Here is a 21,120-nt window from a genome sequence, read left to right as displayed (position 1 = left end):
TATCATTCTGTTTTAGAAGAGGTGTGGCCTTACCGGGAAGACTTCTGATGCCTCAGTGCTTTCCACAGACTCAGTTTAAAGCTTGGCTGAGATCCCAGGATCTTGAACGGCTGTGATTCACTTGGGCCTTAAATACAAAGTTTCTGGCCAGTAAGTCAGTCTTGCCCTTCTGATTGGCTATGCTGGTGACTGGATTGGGCCTCCAGGCTCTGGGACAAGTACTGAGATCTGATCCCAGATGTCCTGGAGGGGTGGGTGTGGGCTGCCTCAGGAGACTGCATGGACCTTATCAGAAGAAGGCAGAGAACCAGCCTTTGTTCCTTGAAGGATCACATGATACATGATGCTTTGTGTAAACAGACGACTCAAAAATAAAATAAAATAAAATAAAATAAAAAACAAGTTTCCTGGTAAAGTTGTCAACCATACAACGTCTTAGTGTTACTATTGCTGTGGTGAAACACCATGAACAAAGAAGCTTGAGGAGGAAGGGTTTATTCAGCATGTGCTTCCTCCTCAAAGTTCATCAGAGGAAGTCAGGACAGGAACTCAAGCAGAGCAGGGAGCTGGAGGCAGGAGCTGATGCAGAAGCCATGAAGAGATGCTGCTTATTGGCTTGCTCATCATGGCTGGCTCAGCCTGCTTTTTTATGGAACTCGGGATTAACACCCCAGAGATGGCCCCATGCATAATGGGTTTGGCACTCCCCAAATAAATCACCAATTAAGAAAATGCCTTCCAGGCTTACCTACAGCCCAGTCTTGTGGAGGCATTTCCTCAATTAAGGCTTGCTCCTCTCTGATGACTCTAGCCTATGCCTCATTGACATAAAACTATCCAGAACAAACAGTTACTTTAGATTGGAGTGAGAGGTTTTGCTATCCATAGAATGGAATGAGTATGTTCTAGCTTAGTATTTCATTAGTCCACAGCTACAGAGGGATGTTGTGAGAATACAGACCCTGGGGATGCTGTTTCCCTGTGTCAAGGTGGAACACAACTGGCTCTCACAAGAAACGTAAGGGTGGGTAACCCACAAACAGGAAAGGGATTCAAGACAAAGGCAGTCTGGATATCATGATACTGTCTGATGATTTTTGCATTTGGAGATTGCATCGGGCAGTCATATGCAAGTTTGAGTTGAATGACACATGTATTACTTTAGACATTGCTTCATATAACGAGCCCCACATACATGCCCCTTTGTTGTACAACTATTTGCCAGTTAATGTGCGGTTACCCTCGGTATACTATGAATATGTTTTATTACCATTGGATAATATAGAAGCTGCTTTGGCCTATGACAGGGCAGAATATGACAAGGCAGGAAATCAAAGCAGAGACAGAGAAGAAAAGAAGGCAGTCAGGCAGACACCATGTAGCCACCCAAGATGCAAGAGGTAACAAATCATGAGCCTTGTGGTAAAATACAAAATAATAGAAATGGGTTAATTTAAGATGTAAGAATAAGTTAATAATAAGCCTGAGATAATAGGTCAAACAGTGCTGTAATTAATATAGTTTCTGTGAGATTATTTGGCTAGGGGTGACTGGGAAAACAAAGCAGAGTCTCTGTTTATACCAAATAGCTCTATTAATGGGTTTTCTTTTCTTTGGGAACACTCTGGGCTTGTTAAACAATAATTCACTATCCCCTCTCTCCCAAATTCAGCATCCATCATTTCATTTTTTCTGTGTAAAAATTTGTCTATGTCTATGGGCTGAGTAGTTTTTTTAACATAGGCAAATTGAAAGAAATTTCCATTGTAGTTATATTAAAAGGTAGGGATATTAAGAAAACTTGACCTCCCATAGCTGTTGTCAAATCTCCTCCTTTACTCATTCTGTAATTTGTTATTACTTGGAGGCATCATATTGGGTTTGCTCACTGATTGCTGCATTTGGTTGCTTCCTCTTTCAATATGCCTATGTTAAGGTTAGGGGTGGTAGCCCATATCTACTTCCACACTCATTGCTGAAATCCTCTCTGGCTTGAACTTGTGTTCAGGGAGATAATATAAATGTTGTTTCAGCAATAGAGCATCACCACCCGTTTGTGGAGAACAACCGACAGCTTAGGAAATAATGTCTATGGTTGTAAGGATTGTAGCACGCCTATCAAAGGCTTCAAAGCTAACCACCTCCCCCTCTCCAAACGCTTCTCAGACCTGTGTCACTGCTCCTTTCTAAATGGAGATAGAGGAGGAGTGGAAGGGGAAAAGGGTAGATGGAAAGTGTGGGGGTACTGGGAGGAGTGGAGGGAGGTGAAACCGCTAAACTACTATGGTTGGTATGAAAAATAAACGAAAATGTTTTAAGAACAAAAATCTAATTAATTAAAAAAGAAACTATACTCAAGATATATTGTATTGATGTGAGAAGTCCTTCTGTATATGTGTTGTTGTAACTGCAGACATGGTCACTTTGATGTCTCTGACACAGTCACAGGGAAGCTGGTACAAGATTGAGATGCTGAACAAGGGAGAGTTACACCCAGCAATATGGTAGAGCAGTACAAGGTGCCATCACACCGCACAGAAGCCAAGAGTTTTCATAAAAATCTTTCATACCACTGTTGGTGATGTGCAAATAGAACTCTGCAAGCAAACCAGAAACAATGATGAAAAGCCATCCATCACAGAGGAATCACCCACTCTTCCTCCTAGAACACCAGCACCACAGTCAGTTCTGTCTTCAAGACAAATACTGTGTTTGACCATAAAAATGTCACCTCACAAAAATTCAAAGAGTAGACACTACATTTGAATTTAATGTTTATTTTTAATGGCATCATTTGGTACATTGGAACAGTTAGCAATCAAGTCACCACAGGAATTCTAGACACAAATCGGTACAGAACATCAGTTACAGCAGCAATCATATCTTACTAGAGCAAACATACCAGATTTTATCTCCTACCCTGGCTTTTCAATGTCTATAGTGTCTTCTGCACACAGCAGAGGTTGCCTAATTTAAAGAGGATGGGGTTCTTCTGTATGTGTATCCCTCATATCTTCTCCTCCTTCTTATCACCAAGCAGCTCACAACATAGGGTACATGGCATAGGAAGTGATGCCACAGTAGTTGTTCTGGTCTCTGGGAATCTTCATGTAGCCTTTCTCGCCCCAATTGTCACCATGGCTGAAAGAAATCAGGTTTTCCACTTAGTAGAAAAGACATGACAGAGTGGATTATTGCAATAGCTCCGCATTTGAGCACTGAGCCAAAGGTCAATGCAATAGAAAGCATTAGAAAAGGCAGAGAATCGATTCCAGAGTACCAAGAGTTATCTCACAGAGGACAGCAAAAGTCACAGCAGAGAAAATTAGGGCATCTTCCATCCACAGGTTGCTCAGAAAAAAACAATGAGAAATAGAAAATCGATGATACAAAGATTATATTGATTGCCAAGGAAAGCAGCGACAGACTCTAAAGTCTGTGTTCCTATATTATATGTTATTTGCTCCAGAAGACAGCGATCAGAAAGTAAATTCAGATTACACAAGCGTAAAGTTTGGGGTGTGAGCCCAAGTTCTCCTTAAAGCCAAAATGAGGCTGAAGATATGTTTCAGTGCCTACGAGCACTTGGAGCTCTTGCACATGACCAACGTTCCCTCCCAGCACAGCCAAATCAGTGAGCTCACACTCCCCTGTAACTAAAGCTGTAGAGACTGTGGTGTCTTCATTTGGTCTGCATGAGCATCTGCTTACGTGCAGTATTCACTCATACAGATACACACAACAAATGAAAGTAACTTTTAAAAAAACTAGGATGTTTCTGCAGTCAATCTGTAACTGCAGAAGTGAGCCATTACTAGAACAAACTGGATAAGCACACTACCAAAAATAGAAAACTCTAGGACCAGTAACTCTTTCTTCCTCAATATATAAGAACCAAGGAAGACAACTGATATCAGCATCAGGTCTACACACACATACACACACACACACACACACACACACACACACACACATTTCTTTTCAACTTAATTGTAACTGCTTTCTGTGACTTCTACATAAACTCTCACTATAAACATAAACCTCATTTGAAAACTAAACTACAAATAATTTCATCAATTTATACCTGTTCTTGACCAGCCAATATTTCTTGCCCTCTGACTCTTTGCCTTCAAAGCCATAGCCGACCAACAGCATACCATGGTTAGGAGAATCACGTCTGCATTTAGGCTCATGGTATATACCTGAAAAATAAATTGAGGAAGTGGAGGGCTCCAGGAACCTGATAGTGACCATGGTCAACAATAGTAAGTGAGGCATGTTATAATTGCACTAAAATAACAAAAGGTCTTTCTCTATACCCATATAAGATGACTTTTTCATATTTTGTGTGTTCACTAATAGGACCAATTCAGGAAACCCTAACTGAACATAAATTACTTAATGCAAGACATTCTTTATAATTCAGTTCTGAAAAGACAATCATTCCACAACTTAAAAATATGCCTGGTAGAGAAAAATGAAGTAAATAAAGTTAAACAATAATGATGAATAATGAAGGGTTCACATGGATAGAGATGTCATGTCACATAGTGACAGCACACATGATTATTGCATGGACAAGTGAAAAATTTACAAACACTAATGCTCACATCAAATTTTATACATTATTAGGACATCAACCCAGAATGTCCCAAAGGGTCACAAGCATTCCTCATTAATGTCTAGAAAAACCACATACTTACCTCCCTTATACTTTTTAAAAGATTCATGTTCAGCATCAATTCCAACAGCAATGGGCCCATGAGTTACTAAAGCATTCAGTAGGGCTTCTTCATTACTTGGGACAACGTAAAAGCGGGCAACTTTGACAACAGAACGTTCAGCACGGTACCTGCAGCGTCCTTCCTTTAAAAAGTAAAGAGTTAAAAGATTTGGTTACTTCCATTTACCTTCTGGAGAGCAAAAGTCAGAACCACAACACTTGGCACTTTGCAGAGGACCAACCCCACATCTGGACTGTTATAAATCATTCCAGGAAGGGAAATTCCTAGGAGTTACTAGGAGATTTGAAACTGAAAATTAGCTCTTAAGGCTTCAGTGACACCTCATTGGGCTACCTATCTATAAGAAACTTTCATGGTACAGAAATCTGTATTATATGTGGAATGGTTTGCACATATTCTCCATGTGCAAAGAATCAAGAACACCTACATTGAACAATGGAATCAGACAAGCATGCAATGGTGGATACTATTTGGCAGAACTGGTAGTGTAAAAGAGAGGTTGTCCATTCAATGTGACCTCTGAAAACAAAAGATTATTTCTGCCATTTTCTGCTTGCCCCAGTGGAATCAAAATGACCACCCCGTAAACTCACTTACCTTTGCTTCATATGGATAGGTTGCTTCAGCCTCCAAACCTCCATTGTTCTTTACATACTGGAAGGCACTATAAACTTTGCCTCCTTGGCAGCCATTAGTGCCATAACGTCTAGAACAGTCTATTAGGTTCTGGACACTCAGTGGGATCATTTTGCCTGTTTTCTTGAACAGTTGTCCTTCTATGGAAGCAGCCACAGAAAAAGCCCAACAAGCACCACAACCTAGCTGAGGTGGGAAGAAAATATTGTCATTCACAAACAAATACTAACTGCAACAATAACTTAAGATATTGAATGCTTTATCAAAAAATGAACTATTGGCATTTGATTGATGCCTAAGTAAGAAGGATCGATCTCCATTGAAAGGGTTCTTATGCCCCAGTGAGTAGCCACACAAAAACAAACAGATACACATAACACCATGATCTATTGGATGTCTGATGCAATAAATGTCATTAATGGAAGAAATTAAGTCTGGTGGGAGAAGTAGTAGGACTATTGATGGAGGATTAAGGGTAAGTAGCACACGGAATTTATCTGTGAATGGGTCCTATAATTGCTAAGGCATGAGGTAGGGATTGCTCATTCATTGGGACAACCAGGAAACATTAGTTACTAGCGACAGAATGGTAATTACAGTACCAGTGGCATTCAAGTTACAAGAATGTGTTTGGTGAATAGTATGTTGTACTACATTCAAACAAGATAGGCATGTCAATAACCTGCTCCATCCCAGTAGTTGAGGAAGAAGTCAAGTGATGTTGTCATACCTGTCTCCGCACAGGGGCGACATAGCCTTTTGTCCTCCAATCCAAAAATTTTGGTACTGTGATCTCTCGTTTCTGGATGGGTTTCCCGTTCTTTAGAGTCAGAACTGAACTCCCCTTCATCATTTCCCTCATCTCTTCACCAGTCTTCAGGGAAGAGCACATAAAGACTCAATTTAAACAACAGAAGAGGAAAAGAACGAGTGCAGGACAGTGTGAGTCACACTCACCATGTCACCAAATTCATTCATCTCTACGGTGACGTTGTTCATCCCCAGGCCATTCTCCTCACTGAGCAGTTTGATCATCTTGACATTGTCTTCCCATATTGCTCTCCGATGTCTTTCTTCCTCCTGGAAATAAACAGAATGAATGGCATTCATTTCTAATTACACCCCTGTACTACCTGACCACAGGGACTGGCTGCTGCATATGCATAGACGTTGTAGAGAGAAATCTCAAGACCCTATAGCAAGCCACTCTCGACACCCAATGAGAGAGACAGTGGCCACCTTGTGCTCATCTTCTGTTACATTGATACCTCAAGAGAGATGGCATCTATGGTCTCTGTTATATCCATGGACCCCCAATAGCAATGAACGTGCTCTACAAAGACACTGATTCGGGTGTCCATGTGACCTATTGTGTCCATGTGACCTACCGTGTCCATGTGACCTACCGTGTCCATGTGACCTACTGTGTCCATGTGACCTGACTGTGTCCATGTGACCTACTGTGTCCATGTGACCTACTTGGCTGTATGTTTTCTCAAAGCTCCTCTTCCACTCCTCCCACTCAGCATCCAAACTGCAATCTGGTGTTGGAGCAGCTGAGGCCAGTCCCAAGCACAGGATGGTTAAGAAGACAGCAGCAATCATGTCTCAAACACCTGTAGAGAGAAGAAAAATGAAGAGGAGAATACACCAACACTCTTGAGAATTTAAGCCATTTGTGCCAGATAAAATTATTCCAAGTACTCTCCCAAATACTGACTCAAAGATTTTTGAAATAGCTAAACATGAGTTTGAACTGGAAATGTCATGGATAGCATTTAGTTTTTACATAAAATTGCCTGTGGGAAAAAAAAGTCTAGAAATTCCTGGAAACTGCCGTGTACTGCAAATTGACATGATCAGAAAGATGACTATGGGTATCAAAATTCAAATCTTCCATAACTAGGGTCTTACAACAGTTAACTGAGTATTTGTAATAATACAAAACTTCTCTGGTGTGGAATCTGATCCAAAGAATCTGGGGTTCACATTACATCATATCCTGTATTAATAAGGAGCAGGAGATGGGCTTGTTAGAAACATTCCCTCTTAAAAGAAAGCACCTTAGACTGCCTCTCCTTCATATGGGTAGATCAAAGTTACTAGTAGTCCAGGCATTACTGGAACTTTGCCACACACTCTGACTCTGCAGAAAAGGCTCATATGGAAAAGCCCCTGGAAACCATAGCCACCACTTATGATAGGCTACTAGATAAAGACTTCTTAAAATTTCAGGATCAGGCCCAGCTGGGTCTCAAAAGTCACGCTTCCTATAGATCCTATAGATCTTGACTAGAGGAATGCAACCTTATACTTCTGTACTTGACAATCATAGAAAGAAACTTCTTTCTAGTGGTGATGTTCAAAAAATAATCTCTGTAGGCTGAGAATGAGATTTAAATGATCCTGGTGTGGATGGTTTCTGCTGTCACTCTCTCTGGCCAGGACCAGACTTGCACTGAATTGGAACCTATACAAACTTGGACCCAGGAGGGGTCTGGTTTTCTCTCTGGATTCCCTGACCTTTTCTACCTCCACACAGCAGGGCTGCTGAAGTTGAGAAGATAGTCTCATTCCTAGGAATCTGCCTGGTTCTCCATGGAGTCTTTCAAGGCTTCTACTCCAGGATCAATTCCTTTTCAGCCTTGGTGGAAGCAGGTCCTCACCTGTGTCAACCACTGTTTCCTCGGTGCGCAGCAGAAGCTCTTCAGAGGTTGCTGAAGTGTCAGGATCTGGCCCATCAACACCTCACTCAGGCTTTAAATCCCAAGTCTCTGTCTAGTCGGCCCTTTTCATCAACATTTCCCTTCTTCTGATTGGCTACGGTGGTAACTGGATTGGGCCTCCAGGCTCCTAATGAGATTCAATCTTGCCTGTCCTAGAGGTGTGGATGTGAACTGCTTCCTGTGGATGATGGCTGAACTTGTGGATCTTCAGAGAGGAAGTTGCTGAACCAACCTTGAGGCTGTGCATCGCACAACATCCTGCCATTTTTTCTCAGCAAAGGCTCAAAATTGACGTTTTCGGATGTTTCCCGGAAAAGCTTTGTAGGATTTCAGACTTGCACTTAGTTTAGAATAAGAGGATTAGGTTGCCACCATGGAGCATGTTGTCAGCATATTCTACACTTGTAGTTCATGTTTAATCCTTAGGTACATTGGGATGCTTTGAGAACATTAACTTTGGCATGCCTTCTTTTCAGTGTTACAAAGGAACAGAGCTAGATTTCAGGAGAAGCCTAAAGCTGGAGGGGTGACTCCATATAGCAAGTGTTTCTCAAGACCAAAGAGGAGGGAAATGAAGGCCCTAGTGTGCGTGGTCTCATGAAACTTTCCCACATTTCCCTGCTGGAGGTAAAGTTGAACACCCATTGCCAAGCACCATCACCTGTCAATAGTTTCATTCAGCAACACATATATCACCTGAAATTTCAACATTTACATTTTAGATATAAATCTAAGTGTCCCTTGGGACACCATCATTGTGCAAAATCACCAAGTAGATCTCTGGGAAGATTTCATTAGCTTTTGGGAAGCTACAGACTAATTAATAACAATCCACCTATCCCTGTCCTCACCCTCAGTACCCCTTGCTTCATTTTCTCCCTTTAGTATTTTGCCTGCTGCCATACATGGAATGTTTTTCCTCACCATTGCCATGGTGGAGGAAATTTCTACTTTAGAAAATTTGGAAGAGGGACCATTAGGAAATAAATCAGTCCCCTGTACCTACTGTCAAAATATCCTCCTTAATCAAGTTATGAAATTTTATGTTAAATGAACACAAATATATTCTGTTTCTGTAATCAATATGGCATTTTATTGGTTCCTTTGATGAGGAGAAAAGTGTATGATACCTATCTACTCTATATCCTACACTACCAAATTTGCACAAAATTTAAACTCAATCAATACATTTCTAAATGTAATACAAACAGTGATGAATATTTATGCCATATAGAATAACCCAGTATAATGGTCATAAGTCTTGTACATGCCTAAGTATTCATTACTTGCTTAATAAACCTGGAACGCTCCATTTAGAGTTTTGAGTTTCTGCTAACAGTGTCTATGCACGTCCTCACTATCTCATTCCCTTGAAGAACACTGATAAGCCAAGTCTCCACAAATCATTATTGCTATCTGATAACCCTCCAAATCTGATCAGGGTTCTCTTCCTCCATGGTGACCCAGGCGAAGTCTAGTCATCCTTGTCTGTCTGCAGCAAGAACCCTGAATCCAATCCTTCAACTCTGATGCTGTTTTGTTGCAATATTGTTGCATTTTCAGATCTCCATACTTCTCTTTGTCTGTAAATATGTTATATGAACGTATGTTGAGCAAACCCATCTATTGAGCAGACCCACTTTCCCCACTCTGACATTCTTACATGTATCTCTAGGGTCCTTAGTAAATTTTTCCAAGTAATGACATATTGAGTGTCACAGAATATCTTTTTTGTTATCCAATATGGCACCAGATGAGCAAGCATCTTCTTCAAATCATGACCATATTCTTTTTTATAAATTTATTTATTTATTAAGGATTTCTGCCTCCTCCCTGCAACCACCTCCTATTTCCCTCCCCCTCCTCCGATCAAGTCCCCCTCCCTCATCTGCTCGAAGAGCAATCAGGGTTCCCTGACCTGTGGGAAGCCCAAGGACCGCCCACCTCTATCCAGGTCTCCTAAGGTGAGCATCCAAACTGCCTAGGCTCCCCCAAAGCCAGTACGTGCAGTAGAATCAAAAACCCATTGCCATTGTTCTTGAGTTCTCAGTATTCCTCATTGTCCGCTATGTTCAGCTAGTCCGGATTTATCCCATGCTTTTTCAGACCCAGGCCAGCTGGCCTTGGTGAGTTCCCGATAGAACATCCCCATTGTCTCAGTGTATGGGTGCACCCCTAGCGGTCCTGAGTTCCTTGCTCATGCTCCGTCTCCTTCTGCTCCTGATTTGGACCTTGAGATTTCTGTCCGGTGCTCCAATGTGGGTCTCTGTCTCCGTCTCCTTTCATCGCCTGATGAAGGTTAATATTCAGGAGGATGCCTATGTGTTTGTCTTTGGATTCACCTTCTTATTTAGCTTCTCTAGGATCGCGAATTATAGGCTCAATGTCCTTTATTTATGGCTAGAAACCAAATATGAGTGAGTACATCCCATGTTCCTCTTTTTGGGTCTGGCTTACCTCACTCAGGATAGTGTTTTCTATTTCCATCCATTTGTATGCAAAATTCAAGAAGTCCTTGTTTTTTACTGCTGAGTAGTACTCTAATATGTATATATTCCATACTTTCTTCATCCATTCTTCCATAGAAGGGCATCTAGGTTGTTTCCAGGTTCTGGCTATTACAAACAATGCTGCCATGAACATAGTTGAGCACATACTTTTGTTGTATGATAGGGCCTCTCTTGGGTATATTCCCAAGAGTGGTATTGCTTATAGAGACCTAGGGATCTTCTCAGATGGCCTCAAGAATCAAGTGTGGTGCAGGAACAAGGTAAAAGGATCTAAACCTCACTTGCCCTTTCTAAGCTGCTCTAGCGTGACCTGACTTGACATTCTTACCCCACATTAGAGAGGTAGATAGGACCACCCTTCATCTGCGTGCTTCACTAAAGTGAAGCATGAACAAGTTTGGTCATAGAAGACACCTCATCATCTGTACACGGATTTTTATATGATCAGTGGCAACTCCATCCCTAAGATCTTGCTAGGAAATCTTTTTGTTTGTTTGTTTTTGTCAAGACAGGGTTTCTCTGTGTATCTCTGGCTGTTCTGGAAGTCACTCTGTAGACCAGGCTGGCCTCAAACACACAGAGATCCACTTGCCCCGCCTCCCTGAGTGCTGGGATTAAAGGTGTGTGCCAACATCACCCAGCTGGAAAGCATAATTCTTAAATCTACCCAAGATGTGCAAAACCAGAGCTTCAGGAAATTGCATCCAGACATTTAAGTTTTCTCAAGCCCACAGATTAGTGCTGACCTCCACTAAAGTTTGGGGGGCCCTGTAAATGGTAGTTGTAGAAATGAGAGGAGATGCCTGTTTATAAAGCTCAGAACGACACTGGGAACCTCAATGCTATTTTATTAGTATTCCTCATATGATTTCTTTCTTACACCTATAACCTCATAACTGAATTTTAAAAAATTAAATGTTTTGAGACAGAAAGTCATATCAAGAAATTCCTCCTCAAAACTCAACCTGTGACTATGAAATGACATTTGTTGCCGGGCAAACCTTATTAGCAACTGGAACCTCTGGAGAACAGCACATCCTTGGTATTTATGACCTTGACCATTCTCACACGTATGGAAGCCTTTTGCTTCTCCCAATATTAGATTATAATCTGAAAACCAAATAATCCCTTTGCTCCTCATGGTTGGTTTTGTTCATGATATTTATCACAGCAATAGAAAATGAGCTATAAGCTAAAGAACCAAAATGCAACAATAGCCCTCTATTATAAGTACTGAGAAGCATACATTCAAATAGAATGCTAGAGAGTGAAGAGCCTTTCTGTGTACAGAAAGTCTGTGAAATCATTTCTTACCCATTATCCTAATATCGCTCAAGAATTTCAAATTAACGGTCCCTGAACAGTGACATATATATGTAGTAAATCCTTTTCTCAAGTAGAGGGACACTGCAGTGAGGCCAATCCTTTTCCAGAGTTCATGGAGAAAAAAGAACACACATTGACATTAATCAAGTTTATTGTGCTACTGCTTGTGTCAAAGAAGAATCTGGACAAAGCTTCCTGCTTCCTTCTACTTATGATGCATGAAGGGTGAATGCTGCCTGATACTCAGAAGTCTGTCCTAAAAATTAAAAAAAGAAGCTACAGCAATGATCCCTGGAACTATGTTCTTTTTTTTCTAATTAGTTCTTTGGGACTTATTTTTCTCACACTCAGCCCTCTCTGTGTACCCTTCTCAGACCTGCACATCCTTAACTACTAATCTCATGACCCACCTACATCACTGGGACATTTTCTAAACCATCAAAACTAATTGTTCTGCCTAAATATTCTTGGCCTTTCATTGATGTACTAGCTTAGCTGGGACTACAGTCTTAGTGAACAATAACTCTCTCTCTCTCCCAGCAGCAAGACTTGTCAATAGCTCCATGCCTAATGGTGAGACTTCATGCCTAGTTGCCTTGTTCAAGTGGAGATTTGTTCTTGGCTTACACAGGTCTAGTGTGTGCTGTGACATTACCTGTGAGTTCATCTCTGCAGCCTCCCTGTCTTGTCCAGAAGACTTTGTTTCCTTGTGGTCATCAGATATTTCTAGCTCTCATACTTTCCTGCTACCCTTCCACAGTGATGGCTGAACCATGAAGGAACAGTTGTTGTATATATGTCCCATTTCCAGCTGAGCATTTTGCAGCGTCTTAGTCTTCTTGGCCAGTTCTAGGTCTTTGTGATAATCACCATCCACATCAAGTAGAAGCTTCTATAAATGGCTTGAGATACGTATTAATTTGGGGGTATAATAAGTCAATATGAGTTCATTAAATACCATGACTAATCAGTAGCATTATAAAAGTGTATTTACTCTTGGGGCCTATGATCTGTCTAGTCATAGATTTTCATCCAAATAATGATGCTAATTATGGACTTCATCTTATGAAGCAAGACTTAAGTCCAACCAGATATTGATTGGTTAGACCAATAATGGTCATGCAACTATTGCACCACTAGACACGTCATGGTAGTGCAATAATTATCGTACCTCATAGGGTTCACTAATAGGCAATACTGACGTTTACCTTTCTGTAGTAGTAGTGTGTATAGTATCTTCCAGACCTATGAAGGCCATCCGATAGAAATGAAAATTCTAGGTCAGTAAATGAAAATTCTAGTTCAGTACCAGTTTCATTTCTCTATCTTCTATGACTCAGCTATGCTTTATATTCAAGCATTGATGGGTAGAGGTGTGGGGTATAAATTTTTAAAAGAAAAGAATGAAGCAAAGGGGAGAATAAACTGGAAGTAGAATGAGGCTATATAGTCTCAAAACTCATCCCAGTGACATCATCTCTATCAAGATTGTACCTATGAAACCTCTCCAACTGGGAACTCGGTGTTCAAATACCCAAGCTTATGAGGATATTAATCATCAAACCACACCATGTTTTTCTTTCTTTTGCCTACATTATAATTTTACAGAACTGTTTCAATATAAATTCCCTCACATTTTTTCTTTCTGCTTATATAATCACACACACTTTTCTTTTCTCTTTAGGTTATTGCAGAGACTTTGGTGACCCATCCATTTTCAAAATTTTTTTTTACTGATTTTTTAAAAAGACATTTCTTTAATTTTGTCAGATACTCAAAAGTTAGCATTTTTTTAAATAAAACAAAGACAAAACAACCCCAACAACAAGAAAAAGCCAAACTCATGTAATAATACCTCTTAAATGGTGAACGGGTTCTCCAAAACTCCACTGTAGTTCATTTAACTCATCAGTTGATACGAATTAGCAGCTAAGGTAATGTGTTAGCAAGTAGAGAATGAAAATTTATTCCCTCCTCAGTCATCTGGTTTCCTTATCCTGGCACACCTCTATGGGACTTCCATGCATCTCCTCGCTTCCGTGGACTTAGTGGGGCCAGCTCCAGCAGTTTATGTCAGGCCATAGGAAAAGCAGTTGGGTTAGCCTGCCACCACTGTGCCTGGCTGGGTCTGATAGGCTCTTGGCCAGAACTGCAACTGCAGCCACTCCCATGATCTCTCCATCAGCTACATCTGACTTCTGGGACCGTTCCAGGCCAGGCAAACAGTTTCCATCCCCAGCACATATTTTTTCAAATTACTTTTAAAGATATTCCGTTGCCTGTTGGGAAAGGGAATATAGGATGCAGGGCAGTATGGGGGATTAGACAAAGCATTCACAGCAGCTGTCTACTGGTTAGGCTTTAGCCCTTGAAGTGATTCAGTCATCAAAAGAGCAGACTATTAGCCTATCAACCTAGCCTTAGATGATTTCCTGCGGTCACTGGCATTTTTGGCCTACTAAATTACAAAAGTAGGAGCACCACCTTATAGGACTGCTATGAGAATAAAATGATGCATACAAAAGTTCGCAGCATGGCGACTTGGACACAATGCACTAATAATATGTAATAATACAACAATAATATCTAAGGTGTAGATATTATTATTAATCACAGCCCAGTTTACCAGTTGCTTCCTGAGTTTATGGAGACCACAAAACTAATTTCTTTTCATTTTTGTTTTAATATTTTTATGGAGAGTATATTTTTTAGACAATACTTATGATTATGGTTTCTCCTTCCCCAACTCCATCCAGACTCTACCTACTTCTACATGGACCAAAATCCATGCCTGAGGATGCAAATAGGCATCTAAACAATAAAAACGATATGAAATTAGATGAAATAAAAAACAAAAGAGGACAAAATAAACAATAAAAATAGAAGAAAAGGAGCAAAGCAGAAAGTCATGAAACACACATAGATGCAGAGACACACACTGAGTGCTGAAAATAGTACTTAGCGATGACCTTGAGAATGGTGCTGACAGATGCCCACAGAGCAGAGACTAACACTTTCTAGATAGATTTGATCAACAATAGTTGAGGCTTGTGTGTTCCCCTCAAAGATGTTCCCCATCTCAGCAAGAGGCTTTATGCTCACTAATGCTGGTCATCATCTCTGGTAAATCCTCATGGCTTCTCTGAACAGAGATCAGGGAAAACAGTGATACTGTAGCCTAAAGTTCCATAGAATGGACACCGGTGCTTCTCTTAGCTCAGGCATGAGAAATCTCACCAAAATACCACAGCAGCTGGCAATCAAGAAAAAGAAAATGAGGAAATCTCAGTCACATAATTAAACAAATAAAATGTTTGATAAAAGACTTGACAGTTCATTGGTGCTAGTGCTAACACAGGATCTGACTAGGGAAAAGGAAGAGGAGAAAATGTGAAAGAATAGCAGTCTATCATTTCTGAGTCTTAAATAAGGTTTTCACAACAGTGTGATCACAGCAAGTGCAGTAAAATTCTATTAGAAACACTCACACCTTAAACACACTCATGACAGAAGAGTGAGATCTCAGTACAGACTCTACCATAATGAACTCTTATCCTGCTCACTGCTAAAGGATGTACATAGTGAAGCTGCTCACACACAATCTCTCTGGCTACACACATAGGGCTGAATGAACACCCTAGTCTCATTTCTTTCTGTAATATAGAAAGGTACCTGTACTATATGTTGTTACCTTAAGTACCAAATACACATATTCTTCAAACTCAAACAAATACAGCCAAGCACCGTCTTATAAGAACACGTGAGCTACGAGGAGGGTAGGTAGGAAGTACAGAACTTCTATCACTCTGAATCCCAATGAGTCAGGGATTTGGCCCCTGAGCCTTAAACGATAGACACAACCAACAGGAAAGTAGTAGTCAACAGGAACATCATCACTGGGGCAAAGGACACACCTGCTCTGCAGACTCAGAGCCTTGCTCATGTTCTCACGCTCGGTTCAGGTGGGTGGGAGGTTCACATCCAACTTCCTTCTGCTGTATAGTATCCCTACGTAAGTTCACACCTGTGCTTTTCCTCAGTGAAATGAACTCATCTGTCAAATCAAACAATTAAAAGTCAGTTATGGTGATCTTGCTCTAAATATACGAACTGTTCAGGGATGAGTTTCAGGGAACACCCTTCACATTCAAAAACCCTAACCAAGTTCCAGGGGCTATTCCTTGCCCATCATGCATCACTGCTACTCTAAGAGAAAAGACACACCTCTCATGGATATCAACAAAACATGAAATACTAAGAAGCAGTAAGACTAAGCACCTCCCCACAAATTAAGGCTGGGCAAGGCAACTCAATATGAGGATTAGGGTCCCAAAAGCCAGCAAATAAGTCAGAGACAACCCCTGTTCTCACAGAAGACCAAGCTATTCAACTGTCACATATATGAAAAGGGCCTAGACCAGTCCCATACAGGCTTCTTGGATGTCAGTTCAGTCTCTGAAAGCCACTTTGAGCACAGGTTAGTTGATTCTGTGGGTTTTCTTATGATATCCATGACATCTCTGGGTCCTACAATCCTTCCTCCTCCTCTTCAGCAGAATTCCCCAAGCTCTGACTAATGTTTTGCACTGGGTCTCTGTTGTAGGAGGCTGCTAGTTAGTTCCTGGCTGTTCAGCTGCAAAATAATCACACAGAAACCATATTACTTGCAGTACTGTTTGCCCAATAGCTTAAGCATATTTCTGGCTAATCCATATTCTAAATTAACCCATCTTCATTAATCTGTGTATTGCCACGAGGCTGTGGTGTACCGGGTAAAGTTTTTATGTCTATCTCCAGCAGGGCTACATGGCTTCTCCTGACTTTGCCTTCTTTCTCCCAGCATTCAGCTTAGTTTTTCCCACCTACCTCTATTCTGCTCTGTGCAGGCTCAAGACAGTTTTTTATTAACCAATGGTATTCACAGCATACAGAGAGGAAACACACATCAGGTCTCTGCAGCTGTTTCCTTCAGTTGCTAGATGAAGTCTCTGATGGCAATTAGTCTGGGCACCAATCTATAACTATAGCATAATCTCATTAGACATCTTTGCATTGACTTTTTTCTCCAACCACATTTGGTTCTGTCCTAGGTCATCCAACCTGTGAGTCCTGATACTCCAGGCAGTGCCAGGCTGACCTTACTCTCCTGGCGTAGGTTTTAGGCCACTCCCTCAATCTCTAGACCACCCTTAACCAAGCACAACCCATAGGCAGGACAGACTGTAGATTGAAGTTTCTGTGGCTGGGTTGGTTTCCTAATCCCTCAATTTGTACTCTTTCCTGATCATGGACTATGGCAGGTTTAGGTTATGTATCCTCAATTACTAGTAGTCTTAGCTGGGATCCTCCTTGTAGATTCTTTGGAGAGTCCCTTGGGCCAGGCTTCTGTCTGACCCTGAAATGTACCCCTTTTCCCGTAGTCTCTTTCAGTATTCTTTACCTCCATTTCCACCAACATGATCACTGATGTTCCCGTCCCCACCTGCCTACAGTCCACTCAAAAAATCTCTTTTATTTCCCCTTCCCAGGGGGATCTGAATGTCCCCTTTGAGTCTTCCTTGCTATCTACCTTCTCTGGGTTTGGGTGCTGTAGAAATTCCTACAGCCAGTAGCCTTTAAGTTACCCTCCCACTTGGGTGTAGCCTCTTATGCTATAAATGCTGATGTAAAGCATGTGTCCAGCCTATCTTCTGGTGGCATGATTCAGTTCCTGATCCCCGTTCATGCAGAGGATTGTGATCTGTGAGTCTACCCCTAAATAAATAACCCCTTGTTATACTCAATTCTGAGCTAGTGTGGGATTTTCTTTTTAGTGTCCTTTTTCATTTGTGGATTGGAGCATTCGCATATTGCAGCTATTATCCACGTATGAGTGAGTACATACCATGTTTCTCTTTCTGGGTCTGGGTTACCTCACTCAGCATGAATTTTTCTAATTTCATCTATTTGCCTACAAATTTCATAATATCATTGTTTTTAACAGCTTAGTAATGCTCCGTTGTGTAAATACACCCCTTTTCTTTACCCATTCCTCAATTGAGGAACATCTAGGTTGTTCCAATGTTTTGGCTATGTGAATAATGCTACTATGAACAGAGTTGAACAAGTGTCCTTGTGGTATGATTGAACATCCCTTGGGTACATACCCAAGACTAATACAGCTGGGACTTGTGGTAGATTGAGTCTCAGTTTTCTGAGAAACCATCATATTGACTTTAAGTACAAGCTTGCATTCCCACCAGCAATAAAGGAGTGTTCTCCTTGCTCCATATCCTCTCAAACATGAGCTGTCATTTGTGTTCTGATCTTATTCATTTTGACTGATGTAAGATGGAATCTCAGAGTCATTTTGATTTGTATTTCCATGTTGAATATTTCTTTAAGTGTTTTTCAGTATTTTGAGGTACTTCTGTTGAAAATTCTCTGCTTAGATCTGCACTCCATTTTTAAATTGGATTATTTCATTTTTTGATGTCTACTTTCTTGAGTTCTTTATGAATTTTAGAAATCATCCCACTGTCACACGTAGTTAAAGATCTTTTCCCATTTTGTAGATTGCCGTTTTATCTTATTGTTGGTGACTTTTGCCTTACAGAAACTTTTGTTTCATGGGCTCCCATTTATTAATTGTCAATCTTTGTACCTCCATGACTGGTGCTCTGTTCAGGGAATTGTCAGAACTTCAAGTCTTTGAAGAAAGAAATTGGAGAAGATATTAGGAGATGGAAATATCTTCCATGCTCATGGATCGGCAGGGCTAGCATAGTAAAAATTGCCATCTTGCCAAAAGCAATCTACAGATTCAATGCTATCACCATTAATATTCCAACACAATTCTTTACAGACCTTGAAAGAACAATACTCAAATTCATATGGAAAAACAAAAGCTAAAACAATCCTGTACAATAAAGGAACTTTTGGAGTTATCATCATGTCTGATTTCAAGCTCTAATATGGAGTGATAGTAGTAAAGATTACATGATATTGGCAAGAAAGCAGAGATGTAGATCAATGGAATAAAATTGAAGACCCAGATGTAAATCCACACACCTATGTATACCTGGTATTTTACAAAGGAGCCAAAATTATACAATAGAAAAAAATAAAGCATCTTCAGCAAATGGTACTGGCCTAACTGGATGTCAGAAGGTAGAAGAATGTAAACAGATCTATGTCTAGGATACTGCACAAAAGTCAAATCTAAGTGGATCACAATATAAAGCCAAATACACTGAACCTGATAGAAGAGAACATAGAATAATAAATTCTTACTTTGATTTTTCTAAGAGTTTGAAATGGGAGTTCTTATGTTCTGTTGATAATTTATTACTCAGTTGAGTGTTCCACTTGTTAGGCCGCACTTTCTACTTACTCACACGGGAGAGATATAAACACCTTTTTTGGGTTTGGATTTCGTATAATCTTCCCTACTAAGTAAAAAAGATGACTTGGTATTGAAAAGCAAACTTAACAACTTTCTAAGAAAATATAATTGTATAGCCTGTGCTTTCTCTTCCTTTTCAGCCTGAACTTATGATAATAATTTAATATCATTGTGGGTATGTAAATTTGTTTGAATCTCTGTCCTTTTGGCTGTTGCCCTTAATTACTACAATAGAACACCTGGTAGTGAAAACAGGGCCAAAGCAGCCAACAAGATCATAAGAGGGCTCAGAAGTGATCCCTAAGAAGTCTAAGTAAATACAACCAGTGAAAAGACAAAAAGTAAATTCCACTGGCCTATATTGTTTTATAAATTTAAAAGTGTGCCAGAGTGCATCAACGGGCATCAGAATATAACAGAAAAGCTCCATTGTACTCAAAGGCTTCCATTGTTGAATGGATTGATTTTAAAAAAAAAAAAACCCTAAGCAAACATTGGATGCTCTCTCTATGAAAACAAAGGAAGTAAGTGTGTCTATTTTCTCCCTAAAAGAGAGTTGGGTTCACCATTTCCTCACCATTAATACTGAATATTCACTCACAGTAGAGATGAACTTAAAGTTCTCTATGACCCTGAGATCCTTCATCATCTACGAAACAGAGAGACACAGTCACCTGGAAATTAGGAGGTTAACCCTGTTCCTTCAAGAGTATTGTATGAGAATTTTAGGTTCCTTTGAGCCTGATATATATAACAATTCTTCTGGGAAAAGGTGGTGAGAATACTTAAAAACTTACCCTTTATTGATGCTGTGGAGAGGTTTTTCCTAAATATGGAAAATAAGGTCTCCCCACCTTCTTAGAAGAAAGAAATTAGCCATATGTGGTAAACTTGGGAAGTCACAAATCTCTTTGGCTACTGGATCCCAAATTATTACATCAAAAGTCACAAATAGAAAAAAAAACATGATTTCAGGATTTGGTGTTTGTCCTACTGGGTTTAGGTAGCACATATTCTGTCCTTATCATTATCCTTCTGTTTCTCCTTCTGGGAGTTGGGATCATGCTTTTTTTTTAATTTTGTGAGACCTCAAAGTTTAGGGACTGCACTGAGTCTTGGAAGAAACTGTGGACACTTGGACATTCTCGGGACCTATGAAACTGCAGAAACTGGCATGGGCTGAGCAGATTTTTCAATACCAGAGGAAGCAAGTCTTAAGTAGAATATTAGAGTATCAGCTAAATCAGATGTGTTTGGTTGTCATCTTAATGGGGAGAACTTATAACATCAAACTTCCTTTGTCAATGTCATGGGAACTAATAATCACCATGGAAACACCTCTGGACTTGCTCTTAGTTTCCAAAATGGTTTGTTCTGGCATCTAAGAACATGATGTGGCTGGCAGACTCCACTGGGTAGAGTTCACCAGGAGGACACGGGCCACAGAGTCAACTAGGTAGGGCTCATATGGACTCAGAGACTGAAACATCAGACATGTGGCTGCATGAGCCTGCACCAGGTCCTCTGAGTATGTCATAGCTGTTGGGCTGGGGTTTTTGTGGGACTCCTGAAAGGGGGATCAAGTGTGCCTCTGACTCATTTGCCTGCTCTTGGGGCTCTTCCTCCTCTTGACCAGTCTCAGTGTGAGGATTCTGCCTTGTCTTACTGTGTCTTGTTTTGTAAATTTAGTTGTGTTTTTCTTGGAGACCTTCTCTTTTCTTAAGAGAAACAGAGGGGGAGTGGAAGGAAGAGAAACTGTGATTAGTAGGAAATATATGACAGATGAATCTATT

At 40.5% G+C, this 21,120-nt stretch overlaps 1 protein-coding gene across 2 annotated transcripts; it reads right to left on the bottom strand.

Moving 5' to 3' along the window:
* Positions 1–2,970: 2,970 nt before the first annotated feature.
* On the bottom strand, positions 2,971–6,986 carry LOC142848725 (cathepsin 7-like). 2 transcript variants are annotated; one of them, XM_075970907.1, is made up of 7 exons: positions 6,861–6,986; positions 6,339–6,461; positions 6,112–6,255; positions 5,339–5,567; positions 4,704–4,862; positions 4,085–4,202; positions 2,971–3,141 (listed from the first exon to the last, which is right to left on the bottom strand). In XM_075970907.1, exons 1-7 carry the CDS (start codon positions 6,984–6,986, stop codon positions 3,042–3,044), a joined length of 999 nt encoding a protein of 332 aa, XP_075827022.1. In that variant the 3' UTR covers positions 2,971–3,041. The 2 variants fall into 2 exon arrangements, with proteins under 2 accessions (XP_075827022.1, XP_075827023.1); XM_075970908.1 differs by having other exon boundaries at positions 4,704–4,866; positions 5,343–5,567.
* Between the last annotated feature and the right edge of the window lie 14,134 nt (positions 6,987–21,120).

The sequence above is a fragment of the Microtus pennsylvanicus genome, chromosome 4, assembly GCF_037038515.1.
Source record: "Microtus pennsylvanicus isolate mMicPen1 chromosome 4, mMicPen1.hap1, whole genome shotgun sequence".
Taxonomy (NCBI): Eukaryota; Metazoa; Chordata; class Mammalia; order Rodentia; family Cricetidae; genus Microtus; species Microtus pennsylvanicus.
The sequence above is the reverse complement of the archived record's forward strand: the minus strand, read 5'-3'. Positions and strand labels throughout refer to the sequence as shown.

Coding starts and splice junctions, on each gene's coding strand:
- LOC142848725 (XM_075970907.1), bottom strand. CDS start 6,986: ATGATTGCTGCTGTCTTCTTAACCATCCTGTGCTTGGGACTGGCCTCA. Junction 4,863..5,338: donor TCCATATGAAGCAAAGGTAA/GTGAGTTTACGG, acceptor TTTTAAAGGAAG/GACGCTGCAGGTACCGTGCT. Junction 4,203..4,703: donor TTTTAAAAAGTATAAGGGAG/GTAAGTATGTGG, acceptor TTTATTTTTCAG/GTATATACCATGAGCCTAAA.